Here is a 20,077-nt window from a genome sequence, read left to right on the forward strand (position 1 = left end):
GTTGCACAGTTAAAAAACCAGTTGCCATTTGAGCGAGTAATTTTGATTTGAAGACTCTGAGTTTCTTTTATTCTTCCCTTCCTTTATCTCCTGTTCTTGTTTATGCAGTCGCGGCGCGCCACGCGCTCGCAGGCAGCAGCTAGCGCGCGCAGCGGTGGCCGGCCGGCACGCGTTCTTGCGGTGGCAGCAGCCTGCGCTGAGCGTGCGAGCTCGCGGGGCGACCAAGGGGAGGCGCGTGGCCAGCGGGCCTGTATGCGGAGCGGAGCAATCCTGCACGCGTGGGCCGGCAAGCGCCGGTGGCCAGCCCACCAGTGAGCCACTTGCCAGCAGGCCGGACGGAGGAGGGAGCGCCAGCCGCCAGCAGGCTGCCCAGGCCTCTCGGCCACGCAAAGAGCATTATAATCCGACTCTCAACATAATAGGCTACATTCTAGAGAGTTACAGACGCGAGTAACATGTTGGGACTCTTAACATCCGAAAATGTTGGGATCGGAGTTGCGAATCTCAGACAGAATGAATGGGGAAAAAAGAGAAATATACGAAGATAAAATGCAAGTGGAACAATTGCACAATCGTAATTGTAGGGGGCTATTTATACCCTCTACCTTATTACATCATTCCTCAAATGTCCCCTCCGATATTTCCAAAGGTCTAGAGATTACAACGTGTGTGTTTTTGTCAATTTCTCATGTCGAAGTGTTCGACTGTACACTCCACCTTGATTACGCTGCTCGCGCGGTCTTTACCTTGACCTTCAGGCCTAACCATCCATCATCACTTGCCGCTGTGGTATATGCGACAACAAGCACGAGATGGACCTTCGCCTCTCGACCTTCGGCTCCGCGATCAGCGACCCAAGGTTCCTTGTCATGGGAAACCCGCCGTCATTGAGTAGCCTTCTGATGAGCTCTCCCCACTTGTATTGAGGCTCCTGCACAACAAAAGGCAAGGTTGTGGGTAATTTTGGTTAGGAAAAAGTTCAATTTACTCATCTGAAGTATAATTTGGTTAAATTTACCCCCCTAAACTATACCATTTAGTTTATTTTTATCCCCTAATATAATTTATCTTTTTTGTTTCTCCATACACAAGTTGAGTTTTAATTTCAAATTTTGCAACGTAGTAGTGGACATCACAATGCATATTTAGAAAAAGTTTTATATTTTTCTCCCATTAGTTTTCATATAATTTTGTACTCCAATGATTAATGTATTATTAAATATTCCAACCTATCAAAATAATAATAATAAAATTATGATCTATTTTTTCTAACATGTGTTATGGCGCGTACTATTATGCTGTAAAATTTCAACTCAAAACTCCACCTATATATGGAGAAATGACAAAGATAAATTATATTAGGGGGTAATTTGAACCAAATGGTATAATTTAGGAGGTAAATTGAACCAAACAATAATTTAGGAGATTATCTAGACTTTGGCTATAGTAGAGGAGAGTAATTTAGACTTATTCCTTTTGGTTAACCTTCGGCGATGCTTCGGGTTAGGCAAAGCACCACACGGTGACACGGAGCATAATAGCCGCGCTGTCTTCGTCACTTGAGCATCAGCCTCTAGTCCCACACTGTCATTAATCTTCAGATAGCCATGAGCAGGATGGGGGTGCGATTACATATCGCTCGAGGCGATGTTTCCTCAAACTATCGCTTTAAGCGCATCTCTGGATAGCAATTTGGGCCGCAATTAAGCCCATTAACACTATGCGTTTTGCTTCCATCTACAGAAAAAAATCTGCCCATGCAACTGATGATGTCACCCAAATGCTTGCTAATTCGTAACTAAAAGAGCTACAAGTATTAAACTGAGCATCAAAATAAAATTTGGATTGCATTATTATCTTTCTTGTAACAAGATCTTCGAAACAAGATTACACTTGTCTATGTTTGCACGATAATTTTTAAAAATATTTTTTAAATACTTAATAAAGAATTTCGGATACTGGGAACAAATATTTTGACCAAACAAACAATTGATTATTTTGTACGAACAAAAAGGTTAAGCATAACGAACAAATAATAATACACAATGAACAAAATATTATACATCGCGAACATTTGATTGCATAGGATAATAATAAAAAATAAATATTGCGAACAAATTAGTCAACATCATGGAACAATTTAATCTACAAAGTGAACAAATAATATGGTGTTGCGAACAAATTAGTAATACGATGATAAATAGTTTTATATGAGGACAAATGCATCTATATTGTAAAAATATTATTTTATAAGCATAATTTTTCATCATGAATATATAGTTTGTATAGTAGATAATCTAATTAAAGATATATTTAATAATATACAATCATGGAATGATGAAAGGAAGTAGAAACAAGTTTAAAAAATATAAAAAAGTCAAGATACAAATAAAAAAGGAAAAGAAGTAAAACAAAAGGAGAAAGGAAAATATTTTGTATATGCATGCGTACAATAAAAAATATTAAAAGAAAAGGAAAAGAATGTAGAAAAAGAATAAAAGAATAAGAAAAGGAAAAAGAAGAAAAAACTACTCACATGACCCCGATCATCGTCCGCATGCATGTACATGCAAAAAGTAAAGAAAATAAAAAACAGTGTGCAAATTAGTAATAATAAGAAAGAAAAGCAAAGGAAAAAGAAAGAATAAAAATAAATGCTTCATAGTAAATTTGCATCGTGCATAGATGCATGCGTCCGTATATAAAAGTTATAAGTCTATAACGCATATGTACATATATGTATGAATATGGACAACAAATCTGCTTACTACATGCTACTAATAAGATTGTTATTGGGCTGAAATCAATCTCGTCAGTTCACTAACCAGCTTCAGGTGATAGATCCTAAAATCATCAAGCGCGCAATATATAGTCGTTCCTGCAGAATGGTGCCATTTTTGAGCCGGTCCTGAGGCTCCGGTGCTCGGTCGTAGTCGTAGCAGAAGCTTCCGAGAATTCAGCTACACATCTCTGCGCCGGAATACACACCAGGCTAGCAGGGTAACAGGGTGGGATTGAACTGTCGCGTGTTGAGAGAATTCAGCTGCACATCCCTGCGCCGGAATACACACCAGGCTAGCAGGGTAACAGGGTTGGATTGAACTGTCGCGTGTTGAGAGAATTCAGCTGCACATCCCTGCGCCTGGGCACGTGTTCCTCAATGATCTGAAGTTCTGAACTTTTTAGCCGCGTGTGTGTGCTCCTGGCAATCTCGATGCCGTACACACGTTGAGACCGGATGACGTGACTTGTAATCCATGAAAACTTGGGCAGCAGCAGAGACTTGGACTTTTTCTCGTAGGCAGAGAGCCTTGCTCCCTGCGACGGGACTCGGGAGGCGCTCGTGCCGGTCGATCAGACGCGCATCCACACACACCCTGTGGTCAAACGTGATTTCTGAAACCTATTCAGAAACGAAATGAAACTCGATGCAGCGAGACTTGGAGTACGGAGTCACCGTGATCTTACCGTGACAAACCCGGGAGCAGCTGGGGTCTAGTTAAGGATGGATTCGGATGGCTGAAAATTCGAATTATCCGTATTTGTATCTACTTAAAATATAAATATGAATAACCGTATTCGTATTCGATTTTAATATGGATGTCATATGGATGCATTCGAATTCGATTTTGAGAACTTTTTTCTATCCGATTTCATATTCATATTCGAGGAATATCCGATCACATCCATATCTGTTCGTATCCGCAAAAGAAAAAGTGACTAGTGAGACAATCTTAAATTTATCTTTATACCTAATTACTTAATGATGTACACTATTTAAATTATTTAGAAGCTAGATAACTAATAATATATTTATTAAAATTAGTAATAATATAAAAAATAACTTTAACTATTTAATATATTTATTTCATGATTAAATTTATTTATACAAGTCAAATTAATTAATTATTTAATGATAAAATCTTTTTTATATATCTTAATTATTAAGTATTTAAATATTTATTTATTTTACCTTTAAAATTAGTATTATATATTTAATATAAAAGCTATACATAGATAATTATATTCATTTTTATTAGCTATCTTCTAATCCTTTACTCCCTACTTGTATAATGATTTTGATCTACTATGAAATTGTTGACAAAATAAACTGATACTCGTGATAGCTCTATGTTTCAAGTCGAGAAGGTATCTGGATTCGAACTATCCGTTTTGTATTCGTATCCGATGAGATTCATATTCGCATTTGTATCCGAATTAAAATGTGGTAAAAGATGACATTCGGATCCGATTTCATCTGTATCCGATCCGAATCTATCTTTAGCTCTGGTAAGGGAAACTTGCCGACAATATTAATGCTTTGCAGTTCTAGGAATTATTGTTAGCCTGTTAGGAGGCAGCAGCAGAGGCCGTCTGTGTCGTGCAATCAGAACCCAAGGCTTTAATCGTGTGGTACTTTTGAAAACTCATTCAACTGAAGGTCCCTGTCAATGTAAATTTGTGATCAGATAGAGTCAGAATTCACAAGTCCAACGCGGCATTGTCTACGAAACAAGTCCAAGACGACATCGCACAAGGAGACACGAACCCGGAACCGGGACCAGAAAGGTCCCCAGTTTTTCAGAGATCTCATGGCCCTTCCAAGTTCCAAAGATCAAATGCAAGTGGAACAAGTTGGCAGCAGACCTGCAGACTCGAGATACATAGCACTAGCATTCAGGCTAGCCACTTGAGCTCAGCCTCACAAGATGGACTTGCGGCCTGTGCAAGTCAGAACTCTCAGAGCCCGTTTAGTTACCAAAAATTTTCACTCAAAATTTTTTGCCTCACCTTTAGACACATGTATGGAGCATTAAATGTATTTTAAAAATAAAACAAATTGCACAGTTTAGATGTACACGACGAGACGAATCTTTTGAGCCTAATTAGTGCATGATTAGCCATAAGTGCTACAGTAACCCCACATGTGCTAATGATGCGGTCAAAGACCTCAAAAGATTCGTCTCGCGGTTTTTAAGCGAGTTCTGAAATTAGTTTTTTAATTAGTGCCCGAAAATCCCTCCCGACATCTGGTCAAATATTTGATGTGACTTTTGTACCAAAAATTTTCATCAACTAAACACGTGCCCGCGGGCCTACGCTCAAAAACAACGCAGAATTCCTGCTCCAAGACGCAAAGCGTCAGCCCAGGAGAAGGGAAAAAGAAAAATATAAGTCAGAAAACACGCGCCCGCGTGCCTGTTTCGTCGCATGGCCCTTTTTCCTGTGGATTTCCAATTCCGTTATTCTGCTACTACCAGGATTGTGACGCCCTGGATTGACCTTGTTCCGAGATTTGATTCACTTTTGCCTTTCATTCAGGAGTGCCGCTGTTTTCATCCCAAATTCCCAATGGACAAAGCTCAGGTGTAAGTATCCACTCAAAATTGTAAAACAAACCTTGAGACATTCTCTTATTCAGAAAAGAGCCTGCAGTGCTCACATTTCTCTGAGAACTGCAGCTTGTGCTGCACCTCAGGTCACAGAAGAAGAAAAAGATGAACAAACGTACAAAAGAATGAATTGTACAAGATTGAAAAAACATCTTACAACAAACAACCAACAAAATTGTTAACCCTCATCACGATCTAATCATCAGCTGGGCGAATGCTGCAACACCTTGGAAAACGGCGCTGCGACTGCGATCCGAGGCAGGCAGGCACGGCTGCTCACTTGGCCTTGTGCTTGGGCAGCGTGAGCGCCACGGCCGGCGTCCGGAACCCCGTGAACTCCTGCCTGGGCGGCCGCCGGCCGGCCGGGCTCGGCACCGGGAGTAGCCTGGCCCCGGTCGGGGTCGGGAGCCCCATGTACTGCAGCCGCGGAGACAGCCTGACCCGCGGGCTGGGGCGCGGCGACGGGATCGGCGCCGGCAGCGGCAGCCTGGCCTCCGCGCCCGGGGACGCCGCCGCCACCCGCGGCGACAGGTTCACCTGCTCCAGGGCCATGCTCTGGACGTCCGCCGGGTAGTCCCGGAGGCAGCCGATGCGCGCGCCCGTCGGCGTCGACCACTTGAACGACGGCCGGCTCGCCATCACCTTCGGCCCCGCGGCGGCGTCCTCGTCGCCGGCGGCCGCCGCCTCCTTCGCGATGTCCACCTCGGGCAGCTCGACCGCCGGTTGGCTCTCCACGGCCTCATCGGCCGTGGGCGCTCCGGCGGCTTCCTCCGGCGCCGCCTTCTTGAACGACGGGAACTCGTCGTCGTCGACGGAGCAGCGCTTGACGTTGGCGAGGTCGACGCTGTTCTCCTCGAGGAAGGCGATGAACTCCCGGAAGTTGTCCTCCGTCGGGAGGTAGTGGCCGCTGTAGGGCCAGATGGCCTTGAGGACGCCCTCCTTGGCGACCAGCCTGCCGGCGGCCGTGGTGGCGGCGCCGGACAGGAAGCTCGAGTGCTGGAACTTGCCCTTCCTCTTCTGCCCGACGTAGAGCGACCGGCTCGTGCTCAGCACGAAGATCCACTTGGACTCCTCGTTCGTGCTCACCAGCTCGCCGCTCTGCTTGTACAGCAGCCGCCCTTGCTCCACGATGACTTCGTACGCCGCCCTCTCGTTCTGCGATTATTGGAGAAAACGGCGTTCAGATCGATCAGTAAGCTTGCTTATATTGTGTTGCAATTGCAAATTTGCAATACAATTGGGGATAGATTTTTTTTTGAGATCTTTAGAAGGATCAATGAGCACGTACCGGCCCGAGGTACATGATGAGCTGCGAGTAAAGCTTGGTTCTTGGGCACTTGGGGTGATGCAGGTCTCGCCCGGCGCCGATGTCCAGCCAGTAGAAGAAGGGCTCGCAGCTGGAACTGGCGGACCAGATGTCGTAGTAGAGGTGGAGGCTGTGGCCGTAGCGGTGGCGCGGGTCAATCTAATAATTGAATTCAGGAAGAAGAAGAAGAAACAGAGACAAATGAGAAACATTTTTTTCATCCAATCCAATCCAATCCAATCCAAGAAAAAATTTGTTGCTGTAAGAAACAAACAAGAACAGGACGAATGAACACTTACCGCTTCGAGCCAGTGCTGGAGGGCGAGCTTCTGCGCCTTGTCGTCCTTGGAGAGCCCCTTGCCGACCTTGGCGATCCTCTTGCCGGCCCTGGACCAGCGCGACGCGGCGGTCTCCTGCTTGTCGCCGTCGAAGAAGGAGATGGACTTGATGTTGAGGTAGACGGAGTCGTAGGCCTTCCACCAGAGCTCCTCGGCGATGATGGCGCCGTCGGCGAGGCTCCGGCGCGTGCGGTGGCCCTTGTAGATCTTCTGCAGCCTGGTGGCGGCCTGGTCGAGCTCCGCGCGGGGCCGCGGGGAGATGAACTCGATCATGGCCTGCGCCGCCGCCGGGGACGCCGCCTGCCGGGGGCTCGGCTGCTGCGGCTGCAGCGCCAGGGTCCCCGGGCGCGCGCCGTTGATGCCGCCGCCGCCGTTCTTGCCGCCGGTGACGGCGGCACCCGCCGGCTCCGGGTCCTGACTCTGAGGCGCGGCCACCTGCGCCTCCCAGTTCTTGAAGCTGAGCGAGCGCTCGAGGCCGCCGCGCGCCATGGCCTTGCGGGAGGGCGACGGCCTCAGCGGCGAGGAGCAGCCATCCCGGCGCGGGCTGTGCGGCCTCGGGGAGAGCAGGTGGTTGCGCTCTGTGTTGAGCAGCCGCAGACTCATCTCCCGGCTGCCTGCTCCCTGCAGAGCCGACGGTGTCGTTCTTCCTGCACGCGAATCATGGGCATGGCGATGATCAGCTTGGGGAATTGCTGTAGCTCGATCGTCAGAAAAATCTTTTTTTTTTTGAAAAGTTTGCTCGTCAGAAAAATCAGGACGGTGGCTGCTGGCCTGGTAGCATCTATTCGTAGCAGTTGTTTACAAGCTGAGAAACACTAGGCTTGGAAAAATGCTTGGCCTTATAAAAAAAAAGCAGCAGCAGCAGCAGCTTATCCTGTGGAGAGGAAAAGTCGCGGCAGGAACGGGACCAAACCGGAAGCTCGGCCTTTATTGCCAGCGCTGTATAGTACTACGGCAGGAGATTAAAGAGCATCCATGGAGCGGAAAATAACTAGCGATGAACTCGCATCAGTACATACCCAGAGAGCCGGCGGCGGATGGGAGATGGAGAGAACGGGTGGTGTTGCTTGGAGGGTTCCACTCGGGTTGCGATGGTACTCTCGGGGCGGGATGGGGGGCGCCTATATATACGCGAGCGAGCAGAGCTACGAGGAGGCACAGCGCATGGAGGAGCACGAGTCCAAGGACGTACGGGGGTCGGGGGGTGTAGGCCGACGGGCGACGAAGCCTCCGCGTCCCTGCTGCCCGGCTGGACTCGCGCACGCACACGCGTCTGCCGCCGCTGTTGCCCGCGGCTTGCGATCGCCCGGGCGCAGCAAATATCCGTACCGTGCGGGACGGGGACGCTCGGCGTTGGTTGGGCGGTTGAAGCGATCAACCACGGAAACATCAAACACGCGCGCCCACACACACACGGTGGTGGTGGTAGCGGCAGGCAGGCAAGCACAACACGAGTCCACGATGTTTTGTTACCACGGCTCAGTAGTACACACAGTCAATTTTTGTTTCTTTCGCTGCTCCCTTGCTTGGGCCCAGAGACTCCCAGACTTATTAGTTACCGCGTTGTCTCGGACCAAGCTCGTCGATCGTTTACGGTCCAAGCCACGGTACGGTGTTCTTCTCAACCATGAGTAAGCGTTTTAATTATATTATGGGAGCGACTAACCTACGACCGGCCGTAATTTGAGGTTTGGTACGGCCGTTTCATTTATGGAAAAAAATGAATTCGGCTACTACTCATTTCCCCCCTATTTTGACGGATCCATCATCCAAAAAGAAAAAGGTGGGATAAAAGATACACAAAAACAGAATCCGAATAGGCAAAAATAAAACTACATCATCAGGCAAAACAGTGATTTCGTTAAGCAAAAATGCTTGTGTCAATAGGCAAAAAAACTAGTATCATTAGGCAAGAATGTATAGTATTTACACAAAACAGAATCTCGAATAGGCAAAAATAAAAGGGTCAGTTGGATCCATGCCACTACAATTTCACGAAGTTGGATTTCATGTTGAAATCCATGCCATTGAGTGGCATGATTTTCAACGTGAAACCCAATTTCACGGAGTTGTGGTGGCATGAATCGAATTTTCCCAAAATAAAACTACTTCATCAGGCAAAAATAGTGAATTCGTTAGGCAAAAATGTTAGTATCAATAGGCAAAAATACTAGTATCTTAGGCAAGAATGTAATAGTATTTTTGCCTAATGAAATAGTTTTTTTTGCCTGACGAAGACCAACATTTTTGCTAATGAAAACTATAAATTTGCCTAATAGGTGATGGAGGGGAGGGGGAGAGGAGGCTCGTCGAGGCCGACGAGGTAGCACGCGCCCAGGAGGAGCGCGCCGGCGGCGGCGGCCAGATCCGGCCGCCATGGCTTGCACCGCCACCACCAAGGACCGCAGTGGCCCGGATCCGGTCGCCCTGAAGCCGATGGCCGCCATGGCCGGCGAGGAAGGCGGTGGTGGCCCGGATCCGGCCGCCCCGAGGCCACTGGCGGCCATGGCTGGGGAGGAAAGCATGGCGGCGCCCCGGATCTGACCGCCCCGGGCCGGTGGCCGCCGTGGCAGTGCCGCCTCACCGTGGTGGCCCGGATCCGGCCGCCCCGGGCCGGTGGCCGCCATGGCCGGGGAGGAAGGCGGCGGCGGCTCGGATCCGGCCACCCCGAGGCTCATCGACGCCATGGCTGACGATGAAATTGGGAGGGCGGCGGAGGAAGAGGAGAGAGGGAAGGGCAAGCGCGCAGCATGGAGAAAGAGACAGGGAGCTTGCCGTGGCCGGCGAGGGAGCGAAGGGAGGACGTCGGAGGAAGAAGAGAGGGGAGGGCGAGCACACGGCGTGGAGAGAGAGGAGAGAACGAGCGGCTGAAAGATAGCGGGAGTGGAAGAGCGAGAGGGAGATAAATGCGAGAGTGGGAGAGGGGGCCGGCCATGCGAATTGATCTCGTACGGCCGGCCGGTTTTAAGTCAAACAGCTCTGCTCATTGATTCTAGTTTTCATGTATCTATAGAGCGTTAAAAATAAATGTGGTTTGGTTTCATGTTTAGATTCTGTCGGTGCCCTGACCCGGCGGTCCGGACCCAACTAGTAATGCTGCGTGTTTCCTCGTCCCAGATGTTGATGCAAGAGGTAACACAATAACACACGGGTTTATCCTGGTTCCGGCCGCGGGGCCGTACGTCCAGCAAGGGGGTGTGCGAGGGCACTGTATTATCTTGCACCGGAGGTGCCTGTAGTAGGGGGTACAGTTGAGGCGAGAGAGGGAGGGAAGCTCCCAAGTCTCCGCTAGAGGTGAAGATGATTGAGGCGAGTGCCAATATCGGGTGCTCAGTGGTGCTGAGTGTTGCGTTCTATCGAGTGAGTTTGATCGCGCGACGTCGACCCCCTTAAAGGAAGCCCGCCCTCTCCTTTTATAGACACAAGAAGGGACGATGTACATGCGCAGGGGATCGGGAAGTCGTCGTCTTTTCCCCGAATCGCGGGGGTGCAGTGGCCGAACACTGTGGGGCATGGCGTCGGGCGTGGCAGTCATCCTGGATATCGTCCTTGGTCTTGCGGAGATCGCTCCGGCGTCCTGCCAGCCCCAGCAGGCGGCGTGGTCGTCGCTGTAGGTTGTACAATCTTCCAAATGTGGTGTGGCGGCGTTCCGTGGGCCCTGAAGGATAGGGTCTGGCATATATATGTGCGCCAGCGGTAATGGGGCACGTGGCGGTCCCGGACCCCCCTGGGCAGAGTGCTAGCGCGTGCACTAAGGAGGTCCGGGAGTCACGTGGAGGTCCCGGGGGGAGGTCCGGGCCTCCGGCTGCTAGTGCTGAGCGTCCCTCCTTGGGGGACACGTGGCAACACCGAACCCCTTCCTGAGCAGGGGGCGGGTCCGGACAGCAGGAGTTGGCAGAATAGTAATGGGAACTGTGCCGAGCACGTCTCGTCCCGCGTCGCAGGTTCCCACAGCGTTGCCACAGCGTCCGGCATGGCAGAGCAGTGACCGGGGTTGGCGGACGGGACTCTGGTCACAGCCACTGTGGGGAATGGCGGCCTGACGCCGTCTGTCCTGGGCGCTGTGGAGGAGTGGTTGTCATTTAATGCCTCCGTACGACGGGCGGGTGAGCGGAAGGGCCGTTTGTCTTTTACATCGAGGGGTAGCCTCGAGCGAGGCGGAGATGATTCGCCCTGATCGAGGGTAGGTTCGCTACCCTCGAGCGAGACGGAGATCACCCCGCGGGTCCGAGGGGGGTGCGGATGGGCCACGTGCTGGGCTTCTTTGAGTCCTTTCCTTTCTTCCAGATTGGAAGGAGGCCGTAGGCCTTCGTGGGCTCAGTTGCCTAATATGTGTTTGCGTTCTTAGGGTGATTTTAGTACCCCGATTAGGGTGTCCCTAATCGTGGTCCCCGACAGTAGCCCCCGAGGCTTTGGTCGAGTCAAGGGATTCGGCCAAAGGGTATTTCGGCGATTTTACCCCTTGACGTGATCGATGTGCCTGGGTGCCGGCCCAGCGGATGTGACAACTCGTCGGTCGGGGTAGTGCGCCTGCGGAGAGAGTATTCCAAGGCGCGTGCCCCTTTTTGTTTTGTTCCAGGGACAAGACGCGTCATCGTGCTGAGCGGGGCAGGGCCATGATGGCGTCTGCTGCTCTGCAGCCGGTGCTTTTGCCACGCTGTCCCACGCTCAGGGTCTCAGTTCCGCTTCCCCTTGTCGCCTTGCGACACGCCGTTCGAGGGCAGTCGGCCAGCGCCGATGCTGCGCCGCTCAGCATCCAAGGGCTCAGCTTTGCTTTGTCCCGTCATGCCTCAGCACGGTAACCGAAGGTATCTCTCGGTCGTGGGGAGCTGCACCGTCACGGGCGGTCCAAGCCTTCACCCTTCGACAGGCTTAAAGCTTGGCGTCCGACACAGCTATAAATAGGGGTCGTGGTTCTCCCTTTCCTCTCTAACTTCCCTGCTCTTACTTCTCACATCGCCTAAGTCTCGTAATGTTTTCCTTTGCCTTTCACGACCGGCCCCCAGATGGGGTGGCCTGACTTTTTTAGGCTTTGATGTTAGAAGAATGCTGGTGAGCGGCGGGGGAAAGCCGGAGAGGGCGTGCGCACCATCTCTTAGCTTCTGTGGGATCAGCAGAAGAGCATCGGGCCCGTGGGGTCCTGCTTCTGCGATGTCCCTTAGTCTGAAGGGGGATTGTGATGCCTGACCATGGCGTCGGTGCCAGGTTTGGTGGCTGTTCTTCGCATCGTCCCTCCTGGCGACAATGTCGCTCTCGGGGAGATGGTGTTGAGGGTGCTGTTCGCCAGCTTGACCCCCCGCAGGGTCTTCGGTGGAGGAGATGCTAGAAGAAAGCTTGCGAGGAGGGCATCCCGCTGGACCCGTGCAGTCTGGGGGCTGTTCCTCGCAATCCCTAGCAGCCTGTCCGTCGCACCGGCCATGGGCTCGGTGCTCTTCATTGTCGCTCCCTCCTCCCCAAGACAGGGAAAATTGCCACGCAGGTGGCAATGTGTTTGTACTTTTCGACGGCTTTAAGCCGGTAGCCCTTTGTAATCTTTGTTTGTAAAGAGCAATGAAGTCTTCTTCTCCTTCGCGGAGAGGACGACAGAAAGTGCATGGGTGGGTGCCACACCTGTAGGACATTTTGGTCCTCGAATGTCTGAAGTTTCCTCCATGGGGGCGCGTCAGCGCATCCGCGGGTGTAGCCCCCGAAGCCTTGGAGGAGTGTTTGCACTCGTCCAAGGGCTATAAACGTCGCCTCACTTTGTTGCTTCACTGAAGTGGCCGTCCAGTGTATTTTTCAGTCGGCATCGGCACTCCTTTTAGCCGGCCTCGGCATTTTTCGTGTTGGCACAACGACCCAGTGTCCATCTTAACCATCTGGAAGGCGTGCGTCAAGAGTGGGAGTTTTAGTTAAACACCCGAAACTTCATAATCGACGGTCGTCGATCCATTCGAGGGTGTGGCCTGAGCCGCGGTGTGCGAGGAGCCCCCGAGCCCTGGCCTACGTAAAGGCGTTCGGGGAACCCTCGACTTTGGTTACGGCCCTCGTCGCCCTTCCGCAGGGAGGAGGGGTGAAGCGTACCATGCTACCCATGCCCGTGCCGTGAGCTATGGCTGCTTCGGTGAGCTGTTATCGGGTAGTTCAAGTGGACGTCCGTGCCCCGTTCGATAATGGTCGGCTCGTGGTCCATGGACATGTCACATAAAGCGCTCACAAAGGTTCGCTAGGCGGGGTTCGGACCCATTCGATAGGGTCCGAGGGCTCGATGCTCTCCCTCGATGGGATCCCCCTGCTAGGCACCCTCGACTGGCCTTGAACACTGCGTAGAACGTCTAGAACTCCGCGTTCGAGGGTAGCTTGTACGGCACGTCCATGCAGTCCCTGACTCTGGCGATCTGGGCGCCTGTCGAACCCTCGACGGGCCAGGCTTCGAACCCCTGATCAGTAAGGCCTCGGAATAAGGTTCCCTCGAGGGTGAAGAGCCCCCGAAAGGAATATTCCGTCACGGTTCGCAAGCGGCACGGAGTCGCTAGTCGTGTGCGCGGGTCTTCCGCTAGTCGTGGGCGACGTGGCCCGGTTCGTGCGGTGTAGTACGGGCGCGCCTTTTCAGGCAGCTACCTCGGGTAGACGAAGCGGCGTGGGCGGCGACTGACGGATGGAACAGCGCAACAGTCGCACCGCACCCGTCGGTTACCGCGCCATAGTTATTGCCGAGTGCGCGCGAGGGAGACTCCACGGTCATGGGACCCATCCGTTAGCGACGACAAAATCTACCGCATTGAATGCGGCGGATTCGGGCCATGGAGGCGTATCCGCGCGTTGTGGTGAAATAAAAGCAAGAGAGGGGGGACTGTTTGGGCTCACCTGGCCATTTGCCTTCATCTCCCTTGCCTTCTCCGCCTCCCCTGCATCTTGTGCCCATAGCCGAGAGCAAGAGAAGGAGAGAGCGAGAGCGTACCTTAGGCACCATAGAGCTTGCCTTCCCACATCCCCCCGTAGTTTGAAGCAATGTTGGATGTCCGGGAGCCATTGCCGTGGGGGAAATCCACCGCCACAGAGGCGGTTCTGGAGCAGCTGGTCGCCGACCGACTGCTACCGATGAACATCAGTTCGGAGCGGCCGGCGTGGATTCCCCCGCGGCCGGAGGAGACTGAGCCGAATCCCCCTGAAGGCTACATCGTGAGCCTCGTGCGTCTCCACGAGCGGGGATTCGGCGTCCCCATCGGGAGATTCATGCGGGCGTTGTGCGAGCACTACAGGGCGGAGTTGCACAACTTCGGCCCCAACTCCATCTCGCAGGCGGCGGTCTTCGTCGCCGTCTGCGAGGGATATCCAGGGATCAAAAGCACACTGGGATATGTGGATCCACCTGTTCCGCGGTGAGCTCTTCGTCGAGAACGTGCGGGGGCAGCCGAAGAGGTTCGCGCGCGCCGGAGGCCTGATGCTCCATTTGCACCCGATCCAGAAGAACCTGTACATCCCCAACAAGATGGCCACGAACAACGCCGGGTGGACCCGAGGGTGGTTCTACCTGCATTCACCAATAAGGTGCTTCGGGAGAGACCAGCCAAGTGGGACTGGGGGGTATCGCCCCGGCGCACCAAGCTAGGCTCGAGGTCCTCACCGAGGCATTGGTGCACCTAGCGAGGAAGGGGTGGACGGCGGCTGCCGTCATCGCGAATTTTCACCGGCAGAGGGTGATTCCTCTCACGGAGAGGAGCCTGCCGATCTTCGGCCTCACTCCCGGGGTTCCAGCCTTGGGGTCGAGGACGTCGATGGTGCTGCTCCCCCGAGGCATCGCTGCTCGGAGGGCAAGGAATGCGGCGGCGGAGTTCCCCGACGACGCAAACGATCTCTGGGAGATCAAGATGCGCCCCGAGCCGGGGTACCTTTCAGTGGTGAGTCTCGATTTCAATATGTTGTCATCTCGTGCTATTCCCCTCCCTGGTTCCTGACTTTGATTCGATTGCGTTTTGCAGGGGGTGAGCCGTAGGTGCCACCCCTCGAGGCCTCTGATCCCGGAGGAATGCGAGGTCAACCGCCTGCACGCAGAGGCGGTGATGAAGCGGAAGGAAGCAGCGGAGGAGGCTGCCGAAAGGAAGAGGAAGAGGAAAGCAAAGCACGATAAGGTGTGCAAAATCGCACGCGCGGAGGGGAAGCCGCGGATGAGGAAGAGGACACCTCGGACGCCGAGGCCAACCTCCCGGGTGATGACGGGGTGGCAACAGGCGCGGATTCTCCGCCGGTCTATCAAGAGGCTGGCGACGAGGACGCGCCAGCGACGCCGCGTGAGGCGAGGCCCGCACCGGGGTTGTTGGCGGACCCGGCCCTCGTGGGGACGGAGCGAAGGTCGCCCACGCCAGCGGCGGGACGAGGGTCGCCCACGCCGGCGGCGGGCGGCAGATCATCTACGCCCGTGACAGAGCGGAGGCCGCCCCTGCCGGCGACAGGTTAGGGGATCCCTGCGCCCGCGATACCGATGGGCGGCGACGGGTCCGTGGCGAGCGCGGGGAAGCCCGCGCTGACGGCCTCGAGGCCTCGGGCTGGTCTGGGGACGACACCCTCGGATCAGTCGTCGAGGGGCGTCAGCGTACCACGGGCCCGAAGGAGTGGCACGGGCAAATGCAGCATGAGTGCCCGGTCCGGGTAAGTGTTTTTGGTTTTATTCTTTGCGTACATTTAATCGATCCCCCAGTCCCGCTAACCTCAGCTTTCCTTCCCCGATTCACAGCTCCGGGGCCGTTGCCATGGATGCAGCCCCGCTCGCGCCAATCAAGGCCCTCAAGACCGGGGCGCACGCCATGCCACACTCGGCGCCGCAGCCCCCGCCCATCGTAGATATTGTGGCGGAGGCCGCGAAGCTGCGGGAGGAGATGGCGCGAGGGGCCCAAGCAACCCAACAGGTTCGAGTGCCGGGGAATGGGAGTGATGCCGGCCAAAGTAGCATTGAAGCAGCCGCTCCGGCTGACGCCGTGGGGGAGGCCGCCCGGGGCGGCGCAGACGGCGCCGTCCGGCCGGTCGCCGAAGTCCAGGCTGGTCGGAGCGACGCGAATAGCGCCGCCCGACCGGTCGCAGAGGAAGGAGCTGGTGGAGGTGCGCAAGAGCGCCCCGCCAGCCAAACGGAGGTGGAGACCCTCATCCCCGAGCCACCGAGGGTTGGGGTCGAGGGCGTCGCGGAGGAGGAATCGGCGCCAAGGGCGCCGGTGGTGGAGGAAACTCTCGTCTCGGTGCCTGCAGAGGCCCAGGACGAGGGTGTCGTTGCGGCGGTGACAGCGCAGGTGGTGCCGGAAAACGTAGTGCCGGTGGTGCAGCTGCCAGACAGCAGCGAGGAGTTCGGGGATTCGAGGGACATCGACCCCGCTGCTGCGGCAAGCGTCACCGACAAGATTGCTGAGTTTACGTCAGTCTTTGAGGAGGTGCTCGATGAGGGGACATCCGAGGGGCCCCATCATGGGGCAATCATCCAGTCCGAGGTCCCCCCGGAGTTTCTCCACGACGAGCAGGAGGAGGAGGCCGTCTGGCAAGCATAGAGCGAGGCAGGCTCTCAGATTCTGAACCACCTCGATCGCGCCCTGGAGCTTCATAGGACGACAGATTACCAGATCAGCCAGGTAAGCGGCTCCCTCTCGGGAATTGTTCGTATTTTGGCCTTGATTTCATTTGTTTTACCCACGCCTTTCCTTTTGCAGCGGCTGAGGGACATCTCGCGCAAAAAGAGCGCCGAGATGACCCGGCTGTACTCTCAGGTGCGCTGGCTTGGTCAGCACAATGCTGGCTTGGTGCTCCAGAACATCGACGCCAACACCAAGATGGCGGATTTGGGGGCACGTCAGCAGGTGCTAGAGGAGGAGCTGGCACGGGCCGCTGGCGAGCGTGACGTCCAGAGGGCCGCAGCGAAGCAGAAGGCTCGGGAAGCCGAGGCACGAACCGCCGAGCTGCAGCGCACTAGGACGGCGCTCGAGGAGAAGGAAGCCGAGTTCCAGCGCAAGGAGGCCGAGCTCGAGCGCGAGAGGGCAAGCGTCGCCACGCTCACCGGGACCCTCTAGGAGAAGGGCAAAGCCCTCGAGGGAAGAGAGGTGGCCCTCCGAAATGTGGAGGCTGCCCTCAAGGAGAAAGAGAACTCCTTGTCTTCACTCGAGGAGGCCACCCGGGCCCAGCGAGAAGAGGCGCAGAAGAACATCGCAGGTGGGTGCTCGAAATTTCGTTGCTATTGGATTCTAGTTTTTCATAGCTTATCTTGGTTCCTTTGATCAGAGCTGAGGCAGCAAGTGGCATACGAGACTGCGGCGAAGGAGGCGGTCAACACCGCGCTCATGGCGGCGCAGGCGGAGTACGCTGACCTAGAGCGAACTGCCGTGAGCGTGTGCCAGGAGCTTGAGGGGGAGGGCGCCATGTCTGGTAGCTCGGTGATCAGCCGCCTGCGAGCTCTAGGTGGCCGGATCACCGAGCATGCCAAGAGCACCTTCCACCTCGGTGTCCTGCGAGCCCTCACCGTGGCCTCGACGCACTATATCATGGATCTCCAGAGGGTGTCGTCGGGGTACGTCATTCCCAACGATGTCGCTGCGGATGCCGCGTCAGCTATCATGGACGACGCCGACGCAGCCGCCGAGGAGTTCGCCACAGTCCTGGCTAGGAAGCTCGAAGCTGACATCCCCCCGATAGCTGAATTCGATGCTGCTGCAGACCCGCCAAGGGGGGATGATAACCTGTAGGTAGACTGGGCCTCGAAGCTCATGTAATGGATTTGTACTTGACGTGATTGCACTTTGTAAGTTAAGACTGGGCCTCGAGGCCTTGTGCATTCGAGCCCCCGTTTTCTTTACTCTACTTTCGTGTTCTCGTACGCGACTTTGGTAAACTTCTGCGAGGAATTTCGCGTTCATAAGCGACTTAGGCATGGGGTGGTGAGGGGGGTGCCGTATCCCGGAGGCGTAGGCGGCCCCATGACTCGGCCGGCCCCATACCGTAGTTGCTTATGCCTCGCGTCCGTTTTTTCCAAGTGTATGATAAGCATAGAGACGAAAATTTTTCGAAAAAACATTGGCGATTTTTGGGGACGTTCGGGGGTTCCCCCTGTAGTAGCCCCCGAGGGAGGCTTGGTTTTGCCGAGGGTAAAGCCAGGCGTACCTCAGTGTTCGTGCGCATCCGAGCCCCCGAGGGTCCGAAAGGTTCCAAAAAATAAACAAGTAAGGCATACTTTTTTATTATTTCGCTAAATCAAAAATGCGAGTACAAACGATGTACAAATAGCTCGGAACTCTAAGGATAGAAGCGACGTAGCTGCTGTATGTTCCTGTTATCGCCATAATTTAACAGGTTAATTAATGGGCCACGAGTGAGTTGGGCTTAATGGAGAAGTTGAAGGAGGCTTACCAATCGGCTCCTGCGTGAGCAATTGGGCCATGTGGGCCATGTATCCTTAGACTTAGTTCGGATTGAGTTAGAGATAGAGTCCGATATAGACACATTAGTTTAGATTATTTCCCAAGTCTCCGGACTATAAATATGTACCCTATGGTATTTGTAAAAAAGAGAACGTCATCACGTTTGCAATCAACAACTCTCGGCGCACCGCCACCCCTAATTCTTGGGTTTCATCCAAGTAAGCGCCATGCTGCCCTGATCGCTTATTGCGATTAGGGCAGCGTTGTTCTTGCTTTTACCTTGGTATTACACGTACTGAAGCGTTTTTGATGGCGAGTAGTGGTAGTTATCTTGATGTTCGTAGCATGGCTTTAGTAGATCTATCGTGCTTTTGTTGCTTATCATTTACGAATATCAAATTATTTCTGTGCAAGTCACGTTTCAATCTTATGCTAATTCTTGTTGCATAGAATTAGTTGCACGGAGACAACACCCTGCTTCTTTTCCATCTAGTAGATCTAATCTGTTACGGTTTATTCTTATACTTAAGAATTGGCGTAATATCTGCTTGATTAGGCCTTGCAAACGGATTGGATGATCCGGTGATGTATTAAATGCTTTGTCTTAGTCTTTACAGGGAATTGATCCGGGAATCGGCTTTTGCTTGTTCTTAGGCCTCTGTTCTGGTTAAGGTTTAGTTATTTATTATGTTCATTAGGCCTAATTACGTGTAGGATGTTCCGATCTAGCAGTGAACTTTTACCGTCGTGGATTAGATTAGTTAGATTTAATTGAAGCCGCTTTGCAGTTATTTGCTTTATTTACCAATATCCGGATACAAGTAGATCTAATCTGACACCGGGACTCGATCGGCTCTTTAAAGCCGATGCAAGAGTCGTCCCGGGGAGCCGACCACGGCTCGGACTTACGTTTCCACGTGTTTGTGTATGCAGGCAAATCGTCGCAAGCACGTTCGCACCTTCCTGATCGGGTATAGGTCAGGTGGCACGCCCTGCGTCTTCCAAAGCCGCGGCGTGTGCCTGCCAGCGCCCCGGCGACCTCCCGGCTCTTCGTGTTGTCTGTCGCTACTCGCCGGTGGGTTTTGACCGACAACAGTTCCAAGCGTTGGTGAAGACTTCGCCGTTTTCGTTCGCCAGTTTGTACGTGCCAGGCTTAAGCACCTCGGCGATGATGTATGGGCCTTCCCACGGTGGTGAGAGCTTGTGGCGGCCCCTGTTGTCCTGTTGAAGCCTCAGTACCAAGTCCCCTTTATTGAGGTCTCGGCGCCGGACTCTCTGCGCTTGATATCTTCGCAAAGACTGCTGGTAGCGCGCAGAGTGTAGGAGTGCCATGTCTCAAGCCTCGTCCACTTGATCAGGAGTGCCATGTCTCAAGCCTCGTCCACTTGATCAGGAGTGCCATGTCTCAAGCCTCGTCCACTTGATCCAGCGAGTCTTCGTGGGCTCGCTGGTTCCGCTGCTCTTGATAGGCCTTGAGCCTTGGCGACCCGTACTCTAGATCCGTGCGGAGTATGGCCTCAGCGCCATAAACGAGGAAGAACGGGGTAAAGCCCGTGGCTTTGCTTGGGGTCGTCCTCAGGCTCCAGATAACCGAGGGTAGCTTTGTGAGCCACCTCCGGCCAAACTTGTTCAGCTTGTTGAAGATCCTTGGTTTCAGTCCTTGGAGGATCA

General features: G+C 53.5%; 2 protein-coding genes across 3 annotated transcripts; one reads left to right on the plus strand and one right to left on the minus strand.

Moving 5' to 3' along the window:
* Positions 1-5,374: 5,374 nt before the first annotated feature.
* On the minus strand, positions 5,375-8,206 carry LOC120709602 (IQ domain-containing protein IQM1-like). 2 transcript variants are annotated; one of them, XM_039995282.1, is made up of 4 exons: positions 8,057-8,206; positions 6,999-7,684; positions 6,682-6,858; positions 5,375-6,548 (listed from the first exon to the last, which is right to left on the minus strand). In XM_039995282.1, exons 2-4 carry the CDS (start codon positions 7,638-7,640, stop codon positions 5,670-5,672), a joined length of 1,698 nt encoding a protein of 565 aa, XP_039851216.1. In that variant the 5' UTR covers positions 7,641-7,684; positions 8,057-8,206; the 3' UTR covers positions 5,375-5,669. The 2 variants fall into 2 exon arrangements, with proteins under 2 accessions (XP_039851216.1, XP_039851215.1); XM_039995281.1 differs by having other exon boundaries at positions 6,999-7,976; positions 8,057-8,121.
* Positions 8,207-14,794: 6,588 nt separating this feature from the next.
* LOC120709881 (transcriptional regulatory protein AlgP-like) lies at positions 14,795-16,549 on the plus strand. The gene is made up of 4 exons (XM_039995516.1): positions 14,795-14,917; positions 14,999-15,264; positions 15,751-16,312; positions 16,436-16,549. Exons 1-4 carry the CDS (start codon positions 14,795-14,797, stop codon positions 16,547-16,549), a joined length of 1,065 nt encoding a protein of 354 aa, XP_039851450.1.
* The last annotated feature ends 3,528 nt before the right edge of the window (positions 16,550-20,077 follow it).

This window comes from Panicum virgatum, chromosome 5K, assembly GCF_016808335.1.
Source record: "Panicum virgatum strain AP13 chromosome 5K, P.virgatum_v5, whole genome shotgun sequence".
In the NCBI taxonomy this organism is placed as follows: Eukaryota; Viridiplantae; Streptophyta; class Magnoliopsida; order Poales; family Poaceae; genus Panicum; species Panicum virgatum.

Bases quoted from the DNA above. Each gene is read 5' to 3' on its own strand.
- LOC120709602 (XM_039995282.1), bottom strand. From the start codon at position 7,640: ATGAGTCTGCGGCTGCTCAACACAGAGCGCAACCACCTGCTCTCCCCG. The intron at 6,859-6,998 runs GTAAGTGTTCAT...TTCAATTATTAG, and splicing joins TCCAGCACTGGCTCGAAGCG to ATTGACCCGCGCCACCGCTA. The intron at 6,549-6,681 runs GTACGTGCTCAT...CAATAATCGCAG, and splicing joins TCATCATGTACCTCGGGCCG to AACGAGAGGGCGGCGTACGA.
- LOC120709881 (XM_039995516.1), top strand. From the start codon at position 14,795: ATGGTGCTGCTCCCCCGAGGCATCGCTGCTCGGAGGGCAAGGAATGCG. The intron at 14,918-14,998 runs GTGAGTCTCGAT...TGCGTTTTGCAG, and splicing joins AGCCGGGGTACCTTTCAGTG to GGGGTGAGCCGTAGGTGCCA. The intron at 15,265-15,750 runs GTCTATCAAGAG...CCCGATTCACAG, and splicing joins CAGGCGCGGATTCTCCGCCG to CTCCGGGGCCGTTGCCATGG.